The sequence below is a fragment of the Symphalangus syndactylus genome, chromosome 2 (assembly GCF_028878055.3).
Source record: "Symphalangus syndactylus isolate Jambi chromosome 2, NHGRI_mSymSyn1-v2.1_pri, whole genome shotgun sequence".
NCBI lineage: Eukaryota > Metazoa > Chordata > Mammalia > Primates > Hylobatidae > Symphalangus > Symphalangus syndactylus.
The window spans coordinates 14,030,228-14,056,152 of NC_072424.2; the positions used below are offsets into that span (position 1 = coordinate 14,030,228).

The window sequence follows — 25,925 nt, forward strand, 5'->3', positions numbered from 1 at the left end:
CCCTGACTGGTCATTGCGGTCTAATGGAATGTGGTGCCGGCAGCTGCCAGTGCCTGCCCTCTGAGAGGGGTGGCAAGGGGCACACAGGACCAGACTGCCCCTACTGTTGCATGACTGGGTAAGTCGCTTTCTTTCTCTGGGTCTCTGTTTTCCAATATTTAACATAAATGTTGTGGGCTAAGTGAAGTCCAAGTCCCTTCCGATTCTAACATGAGATTGTCCCGGAATATCTATTTTTTGTGTTCTGAATTTAATAACCGGCTGTGGAGGGCACCACAGGCAAATCTGTACTCTGAGTGGGTTGCTGCCACTCAATTATCTGACAGCAGCTGCGAACAGGTGGGCAGTGTGTCTTCCATAGGCGGCGACGACTTTTGGAGGTGAATTCAGAGGCACAACTAAGCCGCGCGGCGCATCAGGGTTCAAGGGCATGGGGCTCCCGCAGCTGTGGCTGGGACAGAGCTGGGGCTGGTCCTGCCCTCCAGGAGCACAGGGCTGGTGGTCCAGCCTCACGTCTCTCGGCCTCCAGCCACACCCGGCCCGCGCAGTGGAGGGCCCAACAGACTTTTCCTTTTCGGGCCTCAGTCTTCTCGTTAGCAAGAGCGGACAATGACCCTTCTCGTCCCGCCAGAGGAGGCGACCGAGGGGCCTGAGCTCAGGTGCAGGCCCGCGGGCTCAGGAGGCGCGAGCGCGCATCGAATCCGCGGGAGGAGCAAAGATTCTTGATGCGCGGCCGGGGGGGCGGGGCGGAGGACGGGGCCCACGCGATTGGTGTCCTGCCCTCCACTCCAGCCAATGATCGGCGAGGGTGTCTTGGGGGCGGGGCGGAATCAGCCTTTAAGTCGCAGTGACGCTCCGGTGTTGCTGTTGCGCTTCGTAGACGCCGTGTATACCCTGTTGTCCTCAGGCGCTGTCAGGTACCGCCCGGGCGCTGCGGTCCTGGGGCTCTGGTTCGGGGCCTGGCCGGGGTTCCCTGACAGCGGCGGGGGAGGCGGGCGGGCGCGGGGTGGCCGCGGCCCGGGTTCGGGGGATGCTGGCTAAGGGGGCGCGCTGGGCCTCGGTCGGGGAACCAGACCGGCTTCCGCGGCCCGTTTACTCTGCGGGCGGCTCCGGCCAGCGCGCAGCTTCAGGGGGCAGGGGCGTGGCGCCCCACGGCTTGCAGGCCCGAGTCCTGGTTCCAGCCCAGAGCGGCCGACGGGCGGGCGGGCGGGTGGGGCGGGAGGCAGGGAGAGGCTGAGGATGTGGCAGCTCCGCCTGCCAGACCGGGCGGAGCCGCCGCCCCCTGCGCTCGCGGCCTGTGGAGGCCAGGACTCGGCCAACCTGTCCGGAGACCCCCGAGGCGCCCCGGGGTTCCGGGGAGGAGGCCTTTGGGCACCCTTTGTTCCTGGGGTCGGCGGGGAGGCTGCGTTCTGGGGACGGGGGACCTGTGCAGTAAACCGGTGGCCCTGGTCACGCGGCGGGGGCGCTGATGCAGTCTTGGAGGGCTGGGTCCTCCCGGCCTGCTCCTGCGCCCTGCAGATCGGCCTGCCCATCGCTCCCCTCTTCCAGCCTATGATTTTTTTTCTCCAGCCTCTGTCGAAATAAAAAAATTACGGAAGCAGAACCTTCCTTACAGTAACGTGCAGGTTAATTAGATGGTGGGGGATGGGGGGGGGGGCAACAGGACTTTCAGCATGAAAACCTCCCGTTGGGGGCTTTTTGCAAACCCTGCTGAGCATCAGTAACTGGACCTGGCCGGTGCCTTACTTCGGTCGCCTTCCCGGGCGGGACGGGAGGGGTCATTGTCCGCCCTTTGCTGGCGAGAGGACTGAGGCCCGAAGTCACCTGGGCACTCGCCCTGTGACCCACCGTCTCCTATTGTCACTCTACATCTTACCTGTTTGGTGTTCAGTTTTACCTCTTAGATAAATTACGGTGATAAGGGGGAACAGAGAGTGACTTTGGAATGAAGTGGCTTTACCTTAAGAAATGACTAATGTTCAGTTTCCAAATTCTAAATTTCTCCTTCTGGGATTGAAAGGGTTTCTGTGGATAAGCTAATTCTTTCAGTAACCCCGGAACTGTTCTTTAGATTGTAATCAATCGCTCTTAGCCATGTGAAATAACAATAGACTCCTTTCATCAGAATATCCTGGTTCTGTCTTTAGATGAATCTTTTCATAAAAACAAGAGTTAAATTAAAAAGCTTATTTTTGGCCCAGCACAGTGGCTCACACCTGTGTAATCCCAGTACTATGGGAGGCCCAGGAAGGCGGATCACCTGAGGCCAGGAGTTTGAGACCAGCCTGGCCAATATGGTGAAACCCCGTCTCTACTAAAAATACAAAAATTGGCCAGACACCGTGGTGCGCGCCTGTAATCCTAGCTACTTGGGAGGCTGAGGCAGGAGAATTGCTTGAACTCGGGAGGCAGAGCTTGCAGTGAGTTGAGATCATGCCACTGCACTCCAGCCTGGGCGACAGACTCCGTCTCAAAAAAAAAAAAGAAAGCTTATAGTTTTGGGTTTACAGTTTTTCATGGTGTTTAAGATTAGTTTTGCATCCCCCCTCCTAAAGAAAAATCCAGTATAACTTTAAATAGTAAACATTTTTAAAAGACATTTTTTCCCTCAGAGCAGCTGTCCTAATATGTATTATCCCCATAGCTTGCCTTTATTACAGTTATTTGTGTGCATATTTTATGCCCTTTAGTGAGTTCTTGAGGACCAGTCAAATCTCAAACATTTACAAATAGCGATGAATGCACCGAATTTGGATGTGTGTGGAGGATGTGCTGTAGTTGACCCCAATCCTTTCTCAGTAGTAAAACTAGTTGTTTGCCAATGATGCACTTGGCTTGAATTTTAGCCAGAATACTGATTACATCAAAGAGACTTCTGTTGGTAGAACTTTTTTTTTTTTTTTTTTTTTTTTTTTAAAGGCCTGTGTTTGTGAATGGTTACCTCAGGAAAAGTAAATATTTGTCAAAATAGCAAGAACAAATTTACTCCTCAAGTTGAATATTTTAAGTGGCTTTTGGACAACTTTACACTGACTATTCTTTTAGAGTAAGAAAATAGTTTTTAAGAGTATAGGCTAAATTAACTTCAAAATGCAGCCTTTTGTGGAAATTCTACTGTAGGTATGTTCTAATGTAGATGGATGGGCTAGATGGAGGGAGTAATGCTAGCCCAAAGGACTCTGTTAATTACGTGGATAAAACCTTCAGTGTTAGAATTCTAGCTTGCCAAGAGCAATTTGTTCTCATTTCCAGGACCTGAGTATGGGCGTCAGGTAGATGCATGATAGCAGCCTGGAACACATTATTTTGACCTTTGAAGGCCATTAGATCTAATGAAGTAAACTCTTGATGAAGAGATGAGTTATTCTAGATGAGGTCAGAGAGTGAACACTCCCTCTTAGAGTTAGACTCAACTTGGTCAGGGATAGGTGATCCCATGGTCTTGATCACTTGCTACCTTGACTTCCTCAGGAGTCCTAAGTAAGACTGACCTCTTTATCTGACAAAGGCCCACAGGATGCCCAACCTGGGCTAGGTTCTAGGAATGCAAAGTGAATTTTACTGTTTTTTAAAGGAGCTTAGGGTATAGACTTTTGGGAATAAAAACAAGTGGCCTGCAGTGTTAGGACCCATTACAAGTCTACACAGTCCCTGGGAGTCCTTAGGAGAGACTTAAATAGTAAATTCTATAGGGGAGGGTGAAAAAAAGCTAACATGGATACTAATTATGCATAGAAAAAATAACCAAATGTTAATGGTTATCATGCAAGTGTAAAATTGCTGGTAATTTTCTTGTCTGTGTTTTCTAATTTTTTATCAACTGAAAAATGGTGTGTGTGTGTGTCTTTTTAAACAGTTTTAAAAAGAAATCATGGCACTATTGATTGTGCTATTTCAGAAACTGGCTAGTTTTAAGGGCAAAAGGGAACTGAGTGGCCATTTTGTGCTGGATTTGGCACGATAACATTAACCCATCTAATCCTCAGTAACGCTTCAACCTCATTTTACAAATGGGGAGATTGAAGCTCAGAAAGATTGACAGAATCACCCAGAGTTACTCTTCAGAACCACAGGCAGAATTTAAAATCCTGGTCTCCAAACTCGGGATTTTCCACTTGATTCTCCTGGTTTTGAAACCTTTTTGGAAGAGGATGTTATTGATGTTGGCTATTTTTAAGTCCATCTTAATTCTGCTCTAAGATTTCTCATACAGTGCCAAGCACAGCAACTTGAACACAGAAGGTTCTTTAATAGAAATGCGTTTACAGGATTTTGATACATCATGGCGTATCCAGTTTCTGACCTTTCCCAGTTGAATTAAATATCCAGACTTCATCTTAAAAACCTTAAGAATAGCTGACCCAGTGGTGTGTGCCTGTAGTCCCACCTCCTCCTGAGGCTCAGGCAGAGGCAGAGGCAGAAGGATCCCTTGAGCCCAGGTGTTCGAGGCCAACCTGGGCGACATAGCTGAGACTCCATCTGTAAGTGAAAAGAAACAAAAACCTTAAGAATGAGTATTAGTAATGTTTTGAATGATATTATTTTGTCACCAGTTATTCTTTAGTAAAACTGCCTAAACTTAACAGGTGAATGAATTTTTCATCCCATTTCTGTTGGAAATTAGCTGTGCAGATAACTTTTATATAAAATAAGAATGTTGAATTTAGATAATCTCAGATTTTTTTTTTTTTTGCGACACAGTCTCGCTTTGTTGCCCAGGCTGGAGTGCTGGTGGCACAGATCGTGGCTCACTGCAGCCCAGAACTCAGGGCTCAAGAGATCTTTCCACCTTAGTCTCCTGAGTACCTGATACTACAGGTACGCGTCGCCACACCTGGCTAATTTTCATATTTTTTATAGAGACAAGGTCTCCCCATGTTGCCCAGGTTGATCGCAAGGTCTCCCCATGTTGCCCAGGTTGATCGCAAGGTCTCCCCATGTTGCCCAGGTTGATCGTTAACTCCTGGGCTCAAGTGATCTGCCTTGGCCTCCCAAAGCGCTGGGATTATAGGTGTGAGCCACCTTGCCTGGCCCTAGAAAGTTGTTGCAGTTTAGAGCACCACTAAGTATTACCTGAGTGTTTTACTGCTAATTTGATAGGCAAAAATTAATGTTCTAATTTTTTCGTTGATCAAACAATTAATTCATACTGAGCAAAGCATAAAGAGCCCAAGAAAGAAGTCATACTTGAGTGTTTTAGACTTAGCAGTAGTATTTTGGGGAAGTTCCGTATAGTACACTTAGACATTTTTGCTAGCAGCTGCCTCCAGTTGGGTGATTCTTACATCACTTTTGTTTTGATTGTTGGTACCCACCCCTTTGAGATAAAGTCTGATGAAAGTTATGGACCTTCTTCTTGGAAAAATATATGTCTGCATGTAATTCTGCATTTTATTTCAGGAGATTTTGGACTCTCTGCAGACTGTCCGTGGATCTTGGGTTAAAAATCTGTATTCTAGACTGAACCGTGGGAAGAAAAAATAGTCGGTGAGTCTTTGGCAAACCGGAGTGCTGGATTTTGTTTAGTAATTGCAAATTCCTGAACATACTGGATTTACTAGGTAGTGCCAACTTTAAAGGGAAGTAAGCCAAACTCCAAGTATTATGTTTTGCTAATTTGGCAGCTCGAATCAAGAGTGGCTGTGAGATTATACATGGTTTGACTTGTCATTGGTAGACTTCTGTTGAAACATGAATTAACTAGTCTTTTAGAAAGTAAGTATAGATGGAATAAGTACAGCTAGTTTTTGGCAACTTTCTCCTAATCATGAATTTGTCTTTAAGCTTTTTTTTTTTTTCTTCCAGAGGTGATTCCTATGCACACGCTCTAATTTCCTTTTAATTATTAGTTTCTTTCATAGCTTAGTTTTTACTTCATGGCTTATCAGGATGCTTAATGGTAAACTGGGTACAAAGAGATGTGCAAAGCCTTGTGGAGGGGCTGGTTTTAGGGCTGGGGGTGACTGGGGAGAGTAGCCATGGCTCTGACTTATGTGATGGGGTGGCAGGGTAAACACCAGCCTGCTCAGTGATGTTTAGACTTTAACGCTCATACAAGTAACAGATTGTAGTTTCTCAGTTACCTTTTGCTAACAATAGCTTTTTTGTTTGTTTGTTTTTTGAGACGGAGTTTCACTCTGGTTGCTCAGGCTGGAGTGTAATGGCTCGATCTTGGCTCACTGCAGCCTCGTCCTCCCAGGTTCAAGTGATTCTCCTGCCTCAGCCTCCTGAGTAGCTGGGATTAAAGGCATGCACCACCACGCCTAGCTGATTTTGTATTTTCAGTAGGGACAGGGTTTCTCCATGTTGGTCAGGCTGGTCTCAAACTCCCGACTTCAGGTGATCCGCCTGCCTTGGCCACCCAAAGTGCTGGGATTATAGGCATGAGCCACCACACCTTGCCAACAATACCTTTTATGCTACAATTTTTTGAGGATAAGTTTTGTAGAAACAACCATCCTAGCAGAATAGATTGTTTTGTTTGGGAATCTCATATAAATATGTGTGTGTATGTGTGTATTTATGTATGTATGTATATATTTGGTCTAATTCAACTTGCTGTGAACACTTTAAAGCTATTAGAAGTTAACATTTTTTTCCTAGTCTTTTTGCCTTTCACCTTTGTTTATGATAAATTTGACCTACAGAAGTTTTAGATATTTGTGGCTAAATAAAGGATTTTAGGCTGGGCACAGTGGCTCACACCTTTAATTCGAAAACTTTGGGAGGCCGTGGTGGGCGGATTGCTTGAGCCCAGGAGTTCAAGACCAGTCTGGGAAACACGGCAAGACCCCCATCCCTACGGAAAATACAAAAATTAGCTGGGTGTGGTGGTGCGTGCCTGTAGTCCCAGCTACTGGATAGGCTGAGGTAGGATGATTGCTTGAGCCAGGGAGGTTGAAGCTGCAGTGAGCCATGATCTTACCACTGCACTCCAGCCTGGGTGACAGAACGAGACCCTGTCCTCCCCGCCCTCAAAAAAAAAAAAAATAAAAAAATAAAAAGATTTGACTTTTTATAGTTTAGAACTTTGGTGTTAAGCAATTCCCATACCCCAAAAGTCAACTTTTTCCTCTCCACACCTGTTGTTTTTATTTTAGGATGGTCCCTTTTATTTTGGTAGAAACCAAATTCTACCTTAATTGCTTCACTCTCCATATACAAGGACAAAATAGTTGTCAGTCCCTCTGTCTCCTGCCCCATGCCTAGTCTCTGGCAGTCTTCTCTGATTTGGTCTCCCTGCCTCTGGTCTCCGCCCTACAGTTGTAGCTGTCTCATGGCATCGTGCCTGATGGTATTGGACTGTGGTAGGTGCTTAACAAGTACTTAGTGTTTAGCAGGTACTCAGTCAACACACAGTTCATTAGCTCTGGAAAGATTCTCACTCTTACTGATTGGTTGATTGATTGACTGATTGACAGGGTATCACTCTGTTGCCCAGGCTGGCCTCAAACTCTTGGGCTCAAGTGATCCTCCCGCCTCAGCCTCCTGAGCAGCTGGGGGCTACAGGCACAAACCACCACACCTGACTCAAGATTCTCACTCTTTTTTTTTCTTTTATGGAGACTATGTTGCCCAGGCTGGTCTTTAACTCCTCGGCTCAAGTGATCCTCCCGTCTTGGCCTCCCAAGGTGCTGGAATTACAGATGTGAGCTACCGCGCCTGGCCATTTTTTTTTTTTTCCTTGAGACTGGGCCTTTCTGTGTCTCCCAGGTTGGAGTACAGTGGCACAATCTCAGCTCACTGCAGCCTCAACTTCCGGGCTCAAGCAATCCTCCCACCTCAGTCTCCTGAGTAGCTGGGACTACAGATGCACACCAGTACACCCAGCTAATTTTTCAATTTTTTGTAGTGATGGAGTCTTGCTGTGTTGCCCAGGCTGATCTCAAACTCCTGGGCTCATGTGATCCTTTGGCCTCAGCCTCCCAAAGTGCTGAGATTGTAGGCATAAGCCAAGGATTCTCACTCTTTTTTTATTTATTTATTTATTTATTTATTTATTTTTTTTTAAATTTTTTTTTATTAATTTTTTTTGCACACATAAACTAAACATTTTCTAAAAATACATACAAACAAAAAGATGCGTATCAAACATATTAGGAAGGTTGCACATGGGAAGTCGGGGAATAAAAATGGGGGGTGGAAGTTAAAATAAATGAGAGAGGGACTTTATATGGATCAGTGATAATAACTCAATCCTCTATTTGACAAAGAAGAGGGAGAAGGAAGAGGAAGAAAAAGAAAGTGGGATAAAGGATCAGAAAGGGAGGAAAATAGAAAAAATTAGAGTATGACTCCAGGGTAGACCTGTTTTGTTGTCACTGAGTTGGTTGGTTGGTTTGTCTGCTGTATTTTTCATGCTTCGCCAAGTTGGCCAGACTGGTCTCGAACTCCTAGCCCGAAGTGATCAACCCGCCTCGCCCCCCAGAGTGCTGGGACCACAGGCGTGAGCCACCACGTCCAGCCCCCACATTGCCCCTGGCCTCCGTGGTAGACCTCCCAGACGGGGCGGCCAGGCGGAGACGCTCCTCACTTCTTCCCAGACGATAGGTGGCCGGGCAGAGGCGCTCCTCACTTCCCAGACGATGGGTGGCCGGGCAGAGGCGCTCCTCACTTCCCAGACGATGGGTGGCCGGGCAGAGGCGCTCCTCACTTCTTCCCGGACGGGGTGGCCGGGCAGAGGCGCTCCTCACTTCCCAGACGATGGGTGGCCGGGCAGAGGCGCTCCTCACTACTTCCCGGACGGGGCGGCCGGGCAGAGGCGCTCCTCACTTCCCAGACGGGGCGGCCGGGCAGAGGCGCTCCTCACTTCCCTGACGGTGGGTGGTCGGGCAGAGGCGCTCCTCACCTCCCAGACGATAGGTGGCCAGGCAGAGGCGATCCTCACTTCCCAGACGATGGGTGGCCGGGCAGAGGCGCTCCTCACTTCCCAGACGATGGGTGGCCGGGCAGAGGCACTCCTCACTTCCCAGACGGGGCAGCCGGGCAGAGGCGCTCCTCACTTCCCAGACGATGGGTGGCCGGGCAGAGGCGCTCCTCACTTCCCAGACGATGGGTGGCCGGGCAGAGGCGCTCCTCACTTCCCAGACGGTGGGTGGTCGGGCAGAGGCGCTCCTCACTTCCCAGACGGGGCGGCCGGGCAGAGGCGCTCCTCACTTCCCAGACGGGGCAGCCGGGCCGAGGCGCTACTCACTTCCCAGACGATGGGTGGCCGGGCAGAGGCGCTCCTCACCTCCCAGACGATGGGTGGCCGGGCAGAGGCTCTCCTCACTTCCCAGATGGGTCGGCCGGGCAGAGGTGCTCCTCACTTCTTCCCGGACGGGGCGGCCGGGCAAAGGCGCTCCTCACTTCTTCCCGGACGGGGCGCCCAGGCAGAGGCACTCCTCACTTCTTCCCGGACGGGGCGGCCGGGCAGAGGCGCTCCTCACTTCCCAGATGGGGCAGCTGGGCAGAGGCGCTCCTCACTTCTTCCCGGACGGGGCGGCCGGGCAGAGGCGCTCCTCACTTCCCAGATGGGGCGGCCGGGCAGAGGCGCTCCTCACTTCCCAGATGATAGGTGGCCGGGCAGAGGCGCTCCTCACTTCCCAGACGATGGGTGGCCGGGCAGAGGCGCTCCTCACTTCCCAGACGATAGGTGGCCGGGCAGAGGCGCTCCTCACTTCCCAGACGATGAGTGGCCGGGCAGAGGCGCTCCTCACTTCCCAGACGGTGGGTGGCCGGGCAGAGGCGCTCCTCACTTCCCAGATGGGGCGGCCGGGCAGAGGCGCTCCTCACTTCCCAGACGATAGGTGGCCGGGCAGAGGCGCTCCTCACTTCCCAGACGATGGGTGGCTGGGCAGAGGCGCTCCTCACTTCCCAGACGATGGGTGGCCGGGCAGAGGCGCTCCTCACTTCCCAGACGATGGGTGGCCGGGCAGAGGCGCTCCTCACTTCCCAGATGGGGTGGCCGGGCAGAGGCGCTCCTCACTTCCCAGACGATGGGTGGCCGGGCAGAGGCGCTCCTCACTTCCCAGATGGGGCGGCCGGGCAGAGGCGCTCCTCACTTCCCAGACGATGGGTGGCCGGGCAGAGGCGCTCCTCACCTCCCAGACGGGGTGGCCGGGCAGAGGCGCTCCTCACCTCCCAGACGGGGTGGCCGGGCAGAGGCGCTCCTCACCTCCCAGACGGTGGGTGGCCGGGCAGAGGCGCTCCTCACCTCCCAGACGGTGGGTGGCCGGGCAGAGGCGCTCCTCACCTCCCAGACGGTGGGTGGTCGGGCAGAGGCGCTCCTCACTTCCCAGACGGTGGGTGGCTGCGCAGAGGCGCTCCTCACCTCCGAGACGGGGTGGCCGGGCAGAGGCGCTCCTCACTTCCCAGACGATGGGTGGCTGGGCAGAGGCGCTCCTCACTTCCCAGACGATGGGTGGCCGCGCAGAGGCGCTCTTCACTTCCCAGACGATGGGTGGCCGCGCAGAGGCGCTCCTCACTTCCCAGACGGGGCGGCCGGGCAGAGGTGCTCCTCATTTCCCAGACGATGGGTGGCCGGGCAGAGGCGCTCCTCACTTTCCAGACAATGGGTGGCCGGGCAGAGGCGTTCTCCACCTCCCAGACGGGGCGGCGGCCGGGCAGGGGCTGCAATCCCAGCACCCTGGTAGGCCAAAGCAGGCGGCTGGGAGGCGGAGGCTGCCGCGAGGCCAGACCACGCCACCGCACTCCAGCCCGGGTAACACCGAGCACCGGGTGAGCGAGACTCCGTCTGCAGTCCCAGTACCTCGGGAGGCTGAGGCGGGCAGAGCACTCGGTGTCAGGAGCTGGCGACCAGCGTGGCCAAGATGGCGAACGCGTGCCTGCGGCCAAAGGAGAAAAAGCAGGCAGCGGTGGAGCGTGCCGGTCTGCGGTGCAGGCAGCAGGGAGCCAAGTAGATTGCAGCCTGGGCCACAGAGGGACAGAAAGAAAGAAAGAAAGAAAGAGAGAGAGAGAGAGAGAGAGAGGGAGGGAGGGAGGGAGAGCGGATTCTCACTCTTAATGCATTCTCTTTTCTTTGAACAGATCTGTGGTTTTTCTACTTGAAGGACACAATGTTTTTCAAACTAGCACATTTGCAGAGGTTTGCTGTACTTCGTCGCGGAGTTCATTCTTCAGTGGCTTCTGCTACATCTGTTGCAACTAAAAAAACAGTCCAAGGCCCTCCAACCTCTGATGACATTTTTGAAAGGGAATATAAGTATGGTGCACACAACTACCATCCTTTACCTGTAGCCCTGGAGAGAGGAAAAGGTACGTTTCAGATTAATCCGTCTCTTCCCTTTTCTTGAAACCTTTTATAAAAAAACAATTGCTTCCATATTTTCACAATATACATTTTTCTAGATGTTTTTAATGTGTATATTGCAGACATGGTTAATTCCTTTTTTTTTTTTTTTGAGATGGAGTCTCACTCTGTCACCTGGGCTGGAGTACAGTGGCACAATACTGCCTCACTGCAACCTCTGCCTCCCGGGTTCAAGCGATTCTTCTGCCTCAGCCTCCTGAGTAGCTGGGACTACAGGCATGCGCCACCACACTCAGCTAATTTTTGTATTTTTAGTAGAGATGGGGTTTCACCATGTTGGCCAGGCTGGTCTCAAACTCTTGACTTTGTGATCCTCCCACCTTGGCCTCCCAAAGTGCTGGGATTACAGGTGTGAGCCACTGCACCCCACCACATGATATCTCTTTACCCATAAATACTTAGTGCGTCTTTCCAAAAACGCAATGACTTTTTGAGATAGGGTCTCATTCCGTTGCCCAGGCTGGAGTTCAGTGGTGTGATCATGGCTCACTGCAGCCTGGAACTCCCGGCTTCAGGTGATTTTCCCACCTCAGCTTCCCAGGTAGCTGGGACTACAGGTGTGCCCTGCCATGCCTGGCTTATTTTTTGTAGAGATTAGATTTTGTCATGTTGCCCAGGGTGATCTTGAACTCCTGGTCTCAAGTGATCCTACCACCTCAGCCTCCCACAGTGCTGGGATGGCAGGTGTGAGCCACTGTGCCCAGCTGACTTTCTTTTTTATAACCATAGAGTAATTGTAAAAATCAAGAACTTAACACTGGTACAGCACCATTAGTCTAGAGACCTAATCCAGATGTCATTTGTTCTCTTTTATAACAAAAGAAAAACCTCCGCTGAGTTTCATTCAGTTGTCATGTTTATTCTTTAACCCAGAACAGTTCTTCAATCCTTGGTTGTCTTGGTCTTCTTTCCCTTTGTATTAAGTATCTTGTGGGGACAGAGTGTAAAACTCTGTAAATATCCAGTTACTCATGAACTTTTACTGACAATTTCAGCATCCATTAATGATTCTTGCCTGAATAAATGATTACTGTGATAGTTGCCAAATGGTGATTTAATCTACAATTTGGAATAAATAACAGCCTTAACCAAATAAAACCAAAGTCTATTACTTAGCTTTGTACCAGAAAATGACAATATAAGAGTATCACACATTTTGGTCATTTGCTTGTATTTTATTTGGTACCAGTACTATAGACATATCTTCTTTTGAACTATTGAAAGTCTGTTTCATATTACATGACATGGCAACCCTGTTTTTACTTTCCCACTAGCAATGTATGAGAGTGCCAATTTCTTCAAATCCTTGTCAAAAGTTGTTTTTTTTTTAAATTATAACCATCCCAGGGAGTGTGAGATGGTATCTCATTGTGGTTTTAACTTGCATTTTCCTAATGATTAGTGATGTTGAACATCTTTTCATGTGTTTCTTGCCATTTGTATATCTTCTTTGAAGAAATAGCTATTCAAGTCTTTCCGCATTTTTTAAATTGGGTTGTTTGTCCTTTTGAAATTGAGTTGTAAGAGTTCTGGATATTAGATCCTTATCAGACACATGATTTACAAATATTTTTTTTTCCATCCTAAGAGTTATTATAGTCTACTTCTCATGATTTTTGTCTGTTATGTGTAACTTCTGCTTTTTTATTTTTAAATTTTACTTATTTTATTTTATTTATAGGCAGGATCTTGCTCTGGTGCCCAGGTTGGAGTGCAGTGGCACAGTCTCAACTCACTGCATCCTCTACCTCCCAGGCTCAAGCAATCTTCCTGCCTCAGCCTCTGTAACTAGGACCATACGTGCACACTACCATGCCCGGCATTTTTCTGTAGAGTCAGGGATTTTGCCGTGTTGTCCAGGCTGATCTGGAACTCCTGGGCTCAAGCAATCCCTGCCTTGGTCTCCCAAAGTGCTAGGATTACAGGTGTGAGCCATGGCTCCTTGCCTAACTTCTGCTTTTAAATTCTAATTTTGGATCCTAAATCTTAGAATTAGGTAAAGGTTTTACTCCAGAGTTTATAACCTTTTTGTGTTATTTTTGTTAAATGTGTATTTTGAAGCTGGGAAGATAAAATACAATTCTTAGTAATTCCTTGCAAACCAAAGTTCATTATGCCTGAGCTAAAACAAGCTTTAACTACAAATATATATTAAATAGAGGTTCATATATAGGCATTCAGAGGGCTTGCTACCACTCTTAATTTTTGGACTTTATGCCGTATAGTAATTGTCTAAAATTATTTTCCTTTTTTATGTATTTTAGGTATTTATGTCTGGGATGTAGAAGGCAGAAAATATTTTGACTTCCTGAGTTCTTACAGTGCTGTCAACCAAGGGCATTGTCACCCCAAGATTGTGAATGCTCTGAAGAGTCAAGTGGACAAATTGACCTTAACATCTAGAGCTTTCTATAATAACGTACTTGGTGAATATGAGGAGTATATTACTAAACTTTTCAACTACCACAAAGTTCTTCCTATGAATACAGGTAAAACATTTCCTTTTTTTGTTAAATACTCTCAAAAATAATCTTTTTATTTTTTGATAGTTTAACATTTTTTAAAAATCTGAACATGTTTCTCTCCTGATAGGAGTGGAGGCCGGAGAGACTGCCTGTAAACTAGCTCGTAAGTGGGGCTATACTGTGAAGGGCATTCAGAAATACAAAGCAAAGATCGTTTTTGCAGGTATGTGAAATTAAATATTAACTTCTATGATTGAAACATACAATATAATAATTTACTGTGGCCAGGCATGGTGGCTCATGCCTGTAATCATAGCACTTTGGGAGGCCAAGGCAGGAGGATTCCTTGAGCCCTGGAGTTCAAGACCAGCCTTCTGGGCAACATAGGGAGACCCTGTCTCTATTTAAAAAAAAAAAAAAAAAAATATATATATATATATGTATATATATATGTGTGTGTATATATATATATGTATATATATATGTGTGTATATATATATATACACATATATATGTGTATATATATACATATATATGTGTATATATATACATATATATGTGTATATATACACACACACACATATTTTATATATAAAAAACATATATATGTATAAATTTACTGTTTTAATTTGCTGATGAAATACTTGTAATATGTTTTGCCCAGTACATGATACGTATTTGCTGAACGTTTCCTAAAAATTTATGAGGGATTTCCTCTTCTTGGGATTATTTATTCATATATGGGATTTTTCTTTCTGAACTCCCTATTCCTCTCATTTGCCTGTCAGATTTTTTTCATAGTAGTTATCCAGTTAATTAGATAGTCTTACTGGTGGAGGGTTTGTGTTGGGTGCTGGGGTTGGGTGAAGTTAGCGTGGGGCCTTGGCCTACATAAACTGTGGTTTGAATCTTGATATTGGAGGTCCTGTTGTGCCATGTTCCTCTTAGAAGCTGTTGAAAAGAGGAGGCTTGGAGTTGCCCTTGTTAGGCTTCTGGGCCTGGATGAAAGGAATAACTTGAATTTTGGTTAGGGAGACTAGCAATTAATTGAGAAGATGTAGTTTGACTGTTGGGTTCTGCATATGATATTCAAATGAGAGGTTCTGACTTGTTTTTTAAGCTTTTTTTTTTTTTTTTTTTGAGACGGAGTCTCGCTCTGTCACCCAGGCTGGAGTGCAGTGGCGCGATCTCGGCTCACTGCAAGCTCCACCTCCTGGGTTCACGCCATTCTCCTGACTCAGCCTCTCCAAGTAGCTGGGACTACAGGCGCCCGCCACCACGCCCGGCTAATTTTTTGTATTTTTAGTAGAGACAGGGTTTCACCGTGGTCTCGATCTCCTGACCTCGTGATCCGCCCGCCTCGGCCTCCCAAAGTGCTAGGATTACAAGCGTGAGCCACCGCGCCCGGCCTAAACTTTATTTTTTTAAAACAAGTATGTGTAGATTTGTCACTATAATGGTCAAAGTTCATTCTTGTGATAGTTGAAATCATTAAATATTCTGCCTTGTGAACACATGCAGTTAAATGATAAACCCCATAACATAATAGAATCCAGAGTTCAACCGAAGGCCAGAGGTGATTGGTATTTGAGGGGACAGATTGGTATTCCCAAAGAAGAAATCTTTGCAAAACTCTGTAACTTGCCATTTAAAAGTCTTGTGCTTTCGTTGTAGGACAACATAACTGTTTCTTGCAAACAAACATGGTGTTTCTGGTGATTTTCATTCTTATAGACTGTGTCCAGTCTCTTTCTTAATAGCAAAGGGTGCAAAGATGTTTTCACCTGAGTATTGAAAGAAGCTGGTGAGTCAGTGGGGTGGAGAGACAGAGGAAGACTGTCCCTAACTGTAAGTCCCTTATACCTGCAGGGTAAGTGACTGAGGATGAGATTCCTGAGGCTAGGCAGGGGAGAGCAAATAGGCTTATGGTCTGATCAGTGCATTTCTTCTTAAACAAACCTAGTCAAAATCAATGTGCTATTGTTTGTGGACAAGTAAAAGAAGAGATTACTTGTAGGTAAGGGATGCTGGTGAAAGAGGCTTTGCAAGAATAGTGTTTAGAAACGAGATGAAGCCAAAATACGATAATCCAGCACTGATTAATTGAGTTGCTGCTGGCAGAAGTGGTGAGAAGATAAAAAGATGTCACAAACTCCCCACCTTGCTGTTATTCTACATGGTGTCTTTCCTTCTTGAATGTAACCCTCTCTGAAATTATCCAGCTCACTTGCTTTACTGGTTTATGTTAGGTGTTTTCTCCCTGCTAGAAAGGAAGCTCCCTGAGGATAGGGATCTTGCTAGTTGTGATCATGATCTATTTCCCAACTTTTTTTTTTTTTTTTTTTGAGACGGAGTTTCACTCTTGTCACCTAGTCTGCAGTCTGGCTCACTGTAACCTCCGCCTCCAGGGTTCAAGTGATTCTCCTGCCTCAGCCTCCTGTGTAGCTGGGATTACAGGCGCCCACCACCACACCCAGCTAATTTTTGTATTTTTAGTAGAGACAGGGTTTCACCATGTTGGCCAGGCTGGTCTCGAACTTCTCATCTCAGGTGATTCACCCACCTCGGCCTCCCGAAGTGCTGGGATTACAGGCATGAGCCACAGCACCCGGCTTCCCCAACATCTTTATTATTATTATTATTTTTATTTTTTGAGACAGAGTCTTGCTCTGTCACCCAGGCTGGAGTGCAGTGGTGTGATCTCAGCTCACAGCAACCTCTGCTTCCTGGGTTCAAGGGATTCTCGTGTCTTAGCCTGCTGAGTAGCTGGGACTACAGGTGTGCACCACCATGCCCGGCTAATTTTTGTATTTTTAGTAGAGATGGGGTTTCACCATATTGGCCAGGCTGGTCTTGAACTCCTGACCTCAGGCGATCTGCCCGCCTTGGCCTCCCAAAGTGCAGGGATTACATAAGTGAGCCACTGTGCCCGGCCTATTCCCCAACATCTAAAACAATGCCTGACATAGTAGATCCTCAGTCACCTTTATTAATGGATAAAAAATGTTCCAGCAGAAAGGGAGACGTCTGTCATTTAGCATCATAAAGGATTATAATATCAAGGAAGGTAAAATGGAAACGTGTTTGGATTGCTTGAGGATCTTTTCTCCAAATGAAATTGGAAATGCATTCTGTTGTTAGCCTGCAGTATTGGAGTTTTGAAAGGAAAACCGCTAATTGTCTATGAAGGATATTCTTTCTCATATCACTATCATAAATGCACCTTCTCTAGAAAACATGCATTGAAGACCTCAATTGTTAGGGCTTGGTATTGGGTTGGGGATTATTGAAAGAAAAGTAAGTTATCTATCTTCAGGGGCTATATATTCCAGTCAAGAGGCTCAGTAGAGAGAAATGCCGAAAATAGGAATTACAAGGCCAGACTTAGTGGCCTTGTGTCATAGGAGCCATGTTGTTTAATATCAGACTTTGTTTTAACAACTGAAAGCCCACTGAAGGTGCACTAAAGCAAGCCCTTGATTTATTTTTTGAGTCAAACTTCTTGTGGTGTTTTGCGGGGATAGTGCTTATTGAATTTTGGGTTTCTTTGAAATAATCACTGTTTGTTTCTCCTTTGTAGCTGGAAACTTCTGGGGTAGGACGTTGTCTGCTATCTCCAGTTCCACAGACCCAACCAGTTACGATGGTTTTGGACCATTTATGCCAGGATTCGACATCATTCCCTATAATGATCTGCCTGCACTGGAGGTATTTCACTAGCGTCATAGTGCTCAGCTCACTGAGAATAGAAATTAAAGCTGTTGAATATATGAATTAAAAGTACATTATATGACAGTAATGCAAATTTATCTCACTTAAGTTAGGCCACGATTTCAGACTTGTTCTCAGTAGCGATCAATTAGTTTCCAACGCAGAGAAAGCTGAGTTCTCTGATCTACTCTGTACAGCCAGCCAACTACTTTAGATGTGTGTCCTTCATAACAGTTAACTTGGGTATACTTGCTTACTTACTAGGTAAAATTTCTGTTTTTAGCTAGCTTTTTAAAATTAAGAAGTGGAAGACTTTTTAAGAAAGCCTTAAGTTGGCTTTAAAAGGCTATTTACTTTAGATTTAATTTAAGTAATTAATTTCTTTTTTTGAGACAGAGTCTCACTCTATCGCCCAGGCTGGAGCGCAGTGGCACAATCTCGTCTCACTGCAAACTCCGCTTTCTGGGTTCAAGTGATCCTCCTGCCTCAGCCTCCCAAGTAGCTGGAACCACAGGCACACACCACCACACCCAACTAACTTTTCTATTTTCTTTAGAGACATGGTTTTGCCATGTTGGCCAGGCTGGTCTCGAACACTTGACCTCAAGTGATCTGCCCACCTTGGCCTCCCAGGGTGCTGGGGTGACAGACATGAGCCACTGTGCCCAGCCAGATTTAATTTAGGTACATTTGTGTATTAGAAAACAGGCTGGGCATGGTGGTACATGCCTGTAACCCCAGTGCTTTGGGAGGACAGGGCTGGAGGAGCAATTTGTGTTCAGGAGTTCAAGACCAGCCTGGGCAGCATAGGGAGAGCCTGTCTCTACAAAAAAATTTAAAAATCAAGGTCAGGCGCGGTGGCTCATGCCTGTAATCGCAGCAGTTTGGGAGGCCGAGGCAGGCAGATTGCTTGAGGTCAGGAGTCGAGACCAGCCTGGCCAACATGGTGAAACCCTGTCTCTACTAAAAATACAAAAAAAATTAGCTGGGTGTGGTGGTGTGCGCCTGTCATCCCAGCTACTTGGGAGGCTGAGGCAGGAGAATTGCTGGAACCCAGGAGGCAGAGGCTGCAGTAAGCCAAGATCATGCCACTGCACTCCAGCCTGGGTGACGGAGTGAGACTCCATCTCCAAAAATAAAATAAAAAAAAAATAAATAAATAAATAAAAAATTAGCTGGGCATGGTGCGCAGCTACTTGGCAGGCTGAGGCAGGAGGATCACCTTGAGCCCAGGAGTTCGAGACTTTAGTGGGCCATGTTTGTGCCGCTATACTCCAGCCTGGGCAACAGAATGAGGCAAAAAAGGAAATGTAGGCTAATGTAACTTAAAGGTGAGGTATTTGGAGCTTCTGATAATTGAATGGCAGTGAATTTGAAGTCTTCCACTTCAAATTCTTATGAAGTCAGAATTTACGTTAGTGCAAAAACTTGATTTGCATACTTAATAGAAAATATGTGTGGTATATGCTTTCAGATTTCCAAGTGTGGTAGAAAGAAAGTTATTAAAACTTATTCCTATTTCTTCCGTAGCGTGCTCTTCAGGATCCAAATGTGGCTGCGTTCATGGTAGAACCAATTCAGGGTGAAGCAGGTGTTGTTGTTCCGGATCCAGGTTACCTAATGGGAGTGCGAGAGCTCTGCACCAGGCACCAGGTTGTCATGTTAGGTGTTTGTGATAAGGCTGAATGTCGAGTTAGCTGTTTGTGATAAGGTTGAATGGGCTCCTCCCCAGCTCCTCTCTGAATTCTGCTGATTGGATAAATGCAAAGATTAAATTACTTTCCACTAGAGGGCGATGGCATTCTAAGAGCTTAAGTACTTTCTAGTGCTTAGAAACCTGCACAGAAGCTGACTTTTTCCTGTCTCTGGCCTCGTCCTGGGCCCTGTGCAGAACTGCAGACCTGGCCTTAACAGCGTTTCCTTCCTCGCTGCTCTAAGAGCCTTTCACTTTGAGCCCCCGTAAGCCCTTTGTTGTATTCTCTCCTCCTTTCCCCCAGGGCTAATAGTAGTGTATTTTGTTTACCATTTGAGAGTTCCTGTCACATATTAAATGTTTGTGGAATAAACAAATGAATTAATTTGTTCCCAGAGGGTAGTTAGGTCCAGAAAAGCCATACAAAACCCTCACCTTTGCATCAGCACCTTTTCACTATGTAGAGCAGGGCAGAATGGGCCTCTAGGGAGATAGCGGCCTGACAGAGGAAATAGTTGGTGAGTCTACAAGATTCTCATAGGATACTCTTGAAATTGTGTGTGTAGTTAAAACATTTTTACAAATCCGAGGGCACATCAGAATTACACATTTATTGTTGGTGGGGGGACAGTGAAATAAAGATGGCTATTTTCCCTGTGGAAATGAAAGTAATTAGTAATAGGGTTATGTTTTTTTCCCCAATAGGTTCTGTTTATTGCTGATGAAATACAGACAGGATTGGCCAGAACTGGTAGATGGCTGGCTGTTGATTATGAAAATGTCAGACCTGATATAGTCCTCCTTGGAAAGGCCCTTTCTGGGGGCTTATACCCTGTAAGTTTCATGTCCCCCCTCTTTCCATTTCCTACTCTTGTAAAATATACCCCTAAAGTATTTATACATCAACTGATTGTGACAATAATGCCTTTCGGATGGTTTGATTTTGCCAAGTGTGCTGTAGGCCACCTGGAATATCTCTAATAAAAACATTTAAGGGACCAGTGTGTGACCCACTTACTTATTGCCTGAAGAATTGAATGTGCCTTGGAATTTGCTATGACATTGGATTGGGGTGGAAACAGTTTACCCTCAAAGGACTCCTGTAGACTCTTGTCCTTTTTTCCAGTGTTCAGAAACATGGCATATTACTAATTGTTTAAAACCATGACTGGTGAACATAGAAACTGAAAAAAATTAATGTTTGTTGTAGTTCATGTCTTGGGTTTGCCTTTCAGAGTCAGTAATTGTTACTGCATCAGAAGTCTCTGAAGTGTAGCTGTTTTTGCTGAATAGACAAAACCTTTGCTAAAAAGAATGCGCAACTTTGTTTTTTAAGCATTTAAACAAAGCATTTCATCTCAGTGTTGGAAGGGATTGTGAAATTGTATCATTGCAGAAATAGCTTTTCTCTTTTAGTTGCAAAATTATATTGTTTTGTGCCATTGACGTGTACCTAAAGTATTTGTAATGTTTTAGGGTATGACTTAAGTCATCAGGCTGTTACCAGTAGTTAGGCTGGCAAATGTAAACTTTTTCGTTGAAGTCATTAAATATCAGCTTCTTGGCTGGGTGCAGTGGCTCATGACTGCAATCCCAGCACTTTGGGAGGCCGAGGCAGGCAGATCACCTGAGGTCATGAGTTCGTGACCAGCCTGGCCAACATGGTGAAACCTTATCTCTCCTGAAACTACAAAAAAAAAAAAAAAAAAAAAAGTAGCATGTGTGGTGTGGTGGTGGGTGCCTGTAATCCTAGTTACTTGGGAGGCTGAGGCAGGAGAATTGCTTGAGCCCGGGAGGCAGAGATTGCAGTGAGCTGAGATCACGCCACTGCACTCAAGCCTGGGTGACAGCGGGACTCTGGGGAAAAGAATGCTTAGTAGAATGCTTAGTGCTGAGAAATGACATGGTGAATTGACTGTCTTTCAGGTGTCTGCAGTGCTGTGTGATGATGACATAATGCTGACCATTAAGCCAGGGGAGCATGGGTCCACATACGGTGGCAATCCACTAGCCTGCCGAGTGGCCATCGCAGCCCTTGAGGTAAAGACTGATACAGCCACACAGTGTCTATTCTTTAAAGCAGTGTTGAAGTGATTTTTAATTTGGGCCCACTGGTATAATAAGAAATTCAATAAGAATGCCAAATATTAGAAAACATGAAGTATAGAGGAAAAATTTTAGGAAGAAGATATCCTCAAAAAGTAATTTAAACTTGGCCTAGTAGACTGGATTTCCTCCGTGGGCTTCCTGAGTTCACAGTCACCTGGCGCTTTGGGTTCTTTGGCCCTGGCTGGCCCTCACAGGACTCTCAACTGTGACCCCCCTACCAGCCCTGTCTTTTTGCTTAGCAAGCAGGTTTTCTTTTAAGTGTGGATTTATAATGTTTTCAGACTGATTAAGTGCCTGCTGAAGGTATACAATTATTATGTAATCTCTGAGGATAGAACTTGGTGAGGGGGTAAGAAACTATTGCAGTTTAGGAATTACATTTCCTCCACCGATGTATTCAATTAATGACAGTATGTGAGTTGCATTAAATAAACTTTAATCCTTATTTTCCATGAATGATTGGCAGTAGATTTGTGACGAAAGCAAGGCTCTGAGCTAGTGTTTGTTTAATTAGAAATTAATACAGGCTTTGAAAAATAGCAATGAAAGTTAAGTTCCTCTGGTCTTTTATCTAGTCATGTTTTTCCTGTGTTTACAGTCCCTGTTGTCCTCCAAAGAACAACAAAAAAAGGACAGTCTTAACATTTGTATAATTTTTCTTTAAACGTAGGTTTTAGAAGAAGAAAACCTTGCTGAAAATGCAGAAAAATTGGGCATCATCTTGAGAAATGAACTCATGAAGCTGCCTTCTGATGTCGTAACTGCCGTGAGAGGAAAAGGATTATTAAACGCCATTGTTATTAAAGAAACCAAAGGTGTGGAGATAAAACATTTACTCAAGATAATTTTTTAAGGAAGACCTAAAATACACTTGGTATTTTATTTTTTTTATTTATTTATTTTTTGAGACGGAGTCTTGCTCTATCTCCCAGGCTGGAGTGCCGTGGCGCGGTCTTGGCTCACTGCAACCTCTGCCTCCTGGGTTCAAGCAATTCTCTGCCTCAGCCTCCTGAGTAGCTGGATTACAGGTGCCTGTCACCACGCCTGACTAATTTTTGGATTTTTAATAGAGACGGGGTTTCATCATGTTGGCCAGGCTGATCTCGAACTCCTGACCTCGTGATCCGCCTGCCTTGGCCTCCCAAAGTGCTGGGATTACAGGCGTGAGCCACTGCGCCCGGCCACACTTGTTTTTTTTTTTGTTTTTTTTTTAAGATGGAGTCTTGCTCTGTTGCCAGGCCGGAGAGCAATGGCGCCATCTCGGCTCACTGCAACTTCCGATGCCCTGGTTCAAGTGATTCTCCTGCCACAGCCTCCCGAGTAGCTGGTATTACAGGCATGTGCCACCACGCCCAGCTAATTTTTGTATTTTTGGTAGAGACGGGGTTTCACCATGTTGGCCAGGATGGTCTCGATCTCCTGACCTTGTGATCTGCCCGCCTCAGCCTCTGAAAGTGCTGAGATGACAGGCATGAGCCACTGCTCCTGGCCACACTTGGTATTTTAATTGGTTGTTGGGATGTTCTGTTTGAAACTGCTGACTGACATAATGACCAAACCTTTTAGACAGATTATTGTCTGATTTATAATTACATTCAGAGTATAAAAAATATAGCTCTTTTCTAAATGAAGGCACATTTAACCAATTGGACCCTTGTTCCTTTAAGACACTTATTTTTCTGCCTTAAGTTAGTCATGCAGTATTTAGAGAGTTCAAGATTGTTTGTTGGTGAGTCTGGACTTGCAAGTGTCCTCTTTGCTATCCTTCCCTCCCTCACTTTGATGCTTTGTGTCAGTAGAGGTTATAGGAGCAGCAGAAATAATGATATGAATGACAGTTGTGGGGTCAATAATAAAAATAATGCTGGCTGTCACTTAATTGGGTGTTTGATGTTTTAGTACATCCTTTGTAACCCTTAGGTGTTCCTTGCTGGATTTTCTTGTGATAACTCTTCCTTTTAACGCAACGATTCCAACCTCCCAACCTTGGCTGCACTTAAAGAATCACCTGGGGGGCCAGGCGTGGTGGCTTATGCTTGTAATCCCAGCACTTTGGGAGGCCGAGACGGGCGGATCACGAGGTTAGGAGATCGAGACCATCCTGGCTAACGCAGTGAAACCCCATCTCTACTAAAAATACAAAAAAAATAGCCGGGCGAGGTGGTGGGCACCTGTAGTCCCAGCTACTCGGAGGTTGAGGTAGGAGAATCGCTTGAACCTGGGAGGTGGAGCTTGCAGTGAGCTGAGATCGCGCCACTGCACTCCAGCCTGGGCGGCAAAGTGAGACTCCGTCTCAAAAAAAAAAAAAAAAAAGAATCACCTGGGGAGCTTCTTAAAAAAATGAGTCAAAGCCTGGCCTTACCCCAGGGATTCTGATTTGACAGATCTGGGACGGGGCACAGGCATTAGCAATAGCCTTTAAGATGATTCTGATGGGCAGCCAGGTTGAGAATCGCTGCTATAAAATGTTGAGCTCAGGAAGCGAGTCCGTTTTCGGAATGTGTAGTGTTCATGGGTTTTGAGTATTGCCCATTTTATGTCAGTTAATCATCTGTATCATACCCAAGTTCTTTTTTTTTCTGTTTTAGAATTTTATTTATTTTATTTTTTGAGACAGAGCCTCTCTCTTCTGGGCTGGAGTGTCTGTCGCCAGGCTGGAGTACAGTGGCATGATCTTGGCTGACTGCGACCTCCACTTCCTGGGTTCAAGCGATTCTCCTGCCTCAGCCTCCTGAGTAGCTGGGACTACAGGCATGTGCCACACCATGCCCGGCTAATTTTTGTGTTTTTAGTAGAGATGGGGTTTCACCATGTTGGCCAGGATGGTCTCGATCTCTTGACCTTCTTATCTGCCCACCTCGGCCTCCCAAAGTGCTGGGATTACAGGTGTGAGCCACTGCACCCAGCCCATACCCAAGTTCTTTTGCATTTGTTCCTTGTGTGATTAATACAGCAGCCTTAGCACATTTTTTTTTTTTTTTGGCTTGGTCTTTTTCATTTATGAAAAACTATGATATGTCTAATCATATCATTCAAACCTAGTTATGTACTTTCTGAAAAGTGAAGAGTAACTTCCTTTTTAGGAATAAAAACAAAGCAAGCTTGCAGCTCCAAGCTTCCCTTTGTTTTTTTTTTTTTGAGACGGCATCTTGCTCTGTCACCAGGCTGGAGTGCCAGCAGCACGATCTCTGCTCGCTGCAGCCTCCGCCTCCTGGGTTCAAGCAATTCTCCTGCCTCATCTCCCAAGTAGCTGGGACTACACCATGATGCGCAGCTAATTTTTGTATTTTTAGTAGAGACGGGGTTTCATCATGTTGACCAGGATGGTTTCAATCTCTTGACCTTGTGATTCGCTCACCTCGGCCTCCCAAAGTGCTGGGATTACAGGCATAAGCCACCGCTCCCAGCCCAAGTTTCCCTTACTTGAGCAAGTTCTGTTAATTTTGTTTTGCCAGGCTGCACTTTGCCCATACATATGGCAAGGGATGTTTAAACGTTTATCTTTGAGCATGTATGTTTTACTATTTTTCTTTAGATTGTGATGCTTGGAAGGTGTGTCTGCGACTTCGAGATAATGGACTTCTGGCCAAGCCAACCCATGGCGACATTATCAGGTTTGCGCCTCCGCTGGTGATCAAGGAGGATGAGCTTCGAGAGTCCATTGAAATTATTAACAAGACCATCTTGTCTTTCTGAGGGTAGCCAGCTGTTTTCAGTGGTCCCTGGGAGCCAGCTGGAGACAGGTGGTCCTGTAAAAGCTTTGTTCCTAATGCGGGCACATTCCACTCCCATGAGTCTTCAAAAACTTTTTTTTTGAATATATTTGTTTCAGTTGATACATAATAGAACAATGTTTATTAACCTGCCGTTTGCTTTGTAACGTAACGAAGATAATGTAATGGCATCTATATTCATTCAGTTGAAGTGTTTTGATGTGCATGTGTACTTCCTAAGGTGAAATGCATCTATATACAGACAGCCTCTAAATCAAGTCCTTCAGTATAATTGATATATGTTTTTATAATTTCCTCACTGGTATAAGTGTTTCATATTTGAAAAAGTTATCTCTGGGTATTACATAAAAGGCTTCATCTTATAAAGTGAAATCATTGTTATTGAATTTTAGGAAGGATTAATGGTTAAGTGTATATAAAATACTAGTATTAAGTAAACTTCATATTGGCCAACACCAGGGTTGTATTCTATGGATGTCATTATTTTGAATTAAGAATTAGTGTTTAACATTCCTAAATTGTTTTGAGTGCTTGATTATGATTTGTAAAAAATCTTTATTTTCAATATTTCTTTAAATTTAAAATAAAGCTTATATTTAAAATGTCTGTTTTGTGATGAGTATTAACCTTAAAAGGAAGAAGCTGAGGCAAAATTAATATAGAATGTTTAGGTGGGCCAAGGTTGGGGACTGCAACTCGGGACACACTTCCAGGTTGCCTTGGAGAGTGCTCCAGAGAACATTTTTTAAAGAAAAAAGGATAGATCAGCTGCTCTTATACCCTCTACTGACACAAGGTGAAGAGGTGATTACAAAAGTTGTTTATCAGGAATTCTCATTGGCTTACAGAACTAACCTTGGTTAGTGATTGGCTGTATGCTGTTGAACTATAGGGTATATGGC

At 45.7% G+C, this 25,925-nt stretch overlaps 1 protein-coding gene across 1 annotated transcript; it reads left to right on the forward strand.

Annotated features, from left to right (window-relative positions):
- The first annotated feature begins 831 nt into the window (after positions 1 to 831).
- OAT (ornithine aminotransferase) lies at positions 832 to 25,629 on the forward strand. Its single transcript, XM_055246287.1, has 11 exons — positions 832 to 917; positions 5,401 to 5,487; positions 11,029 to 11,256; positions 13,576 to 13,800; positions 13,904 to 13,999; positions 17,357 to 17,484; positions 19,018 to 19,140; positions 19,886 to 20,014; positions 21,107 to 21,220; positions 21,960 to 22,104; positions 24,825 to 25,629. The coding sequence occupies exons 3-11, from the start codon at positions 11,058 to 11,060 to the stop codon at positions 24,983 to 24,985; spliced, it is 1,320 nt and encodes a 439-aa protein (XP_055102262.1). The 5' UTR covers positions 832 to 917; positions 5,401 to 5,487; positions 11,029 to 11,057; the 3' UTR covers positions 24,986 to 25,629.
- Positions 25,630 to 25,925: the final 296 nt, after the last annotated feature.

Coding starts and splice junctions, on each gene's coding strand:
- OAT (XM_055246287.1), top strand. CDS start 11,058: ATGTTTTTCAAACTAGCACATTTGCAGAGGTTTGCTGTACTTCGTCGC. Junction 11,257..13,575: donor AGCCCTGGAGAGAGGAAAAG/GTACGTTTCAGA, acceptor TATGTATTTTAG/GTATTTATGTCTGGGATGTA. Junction 22,105..24,824: donor TGTTATTAAAGAAACCAAAG/GTGTGGAGATAA, acceptor ATTTTTCTTTAG/ATTGTGATGCTTGGAAGGTG.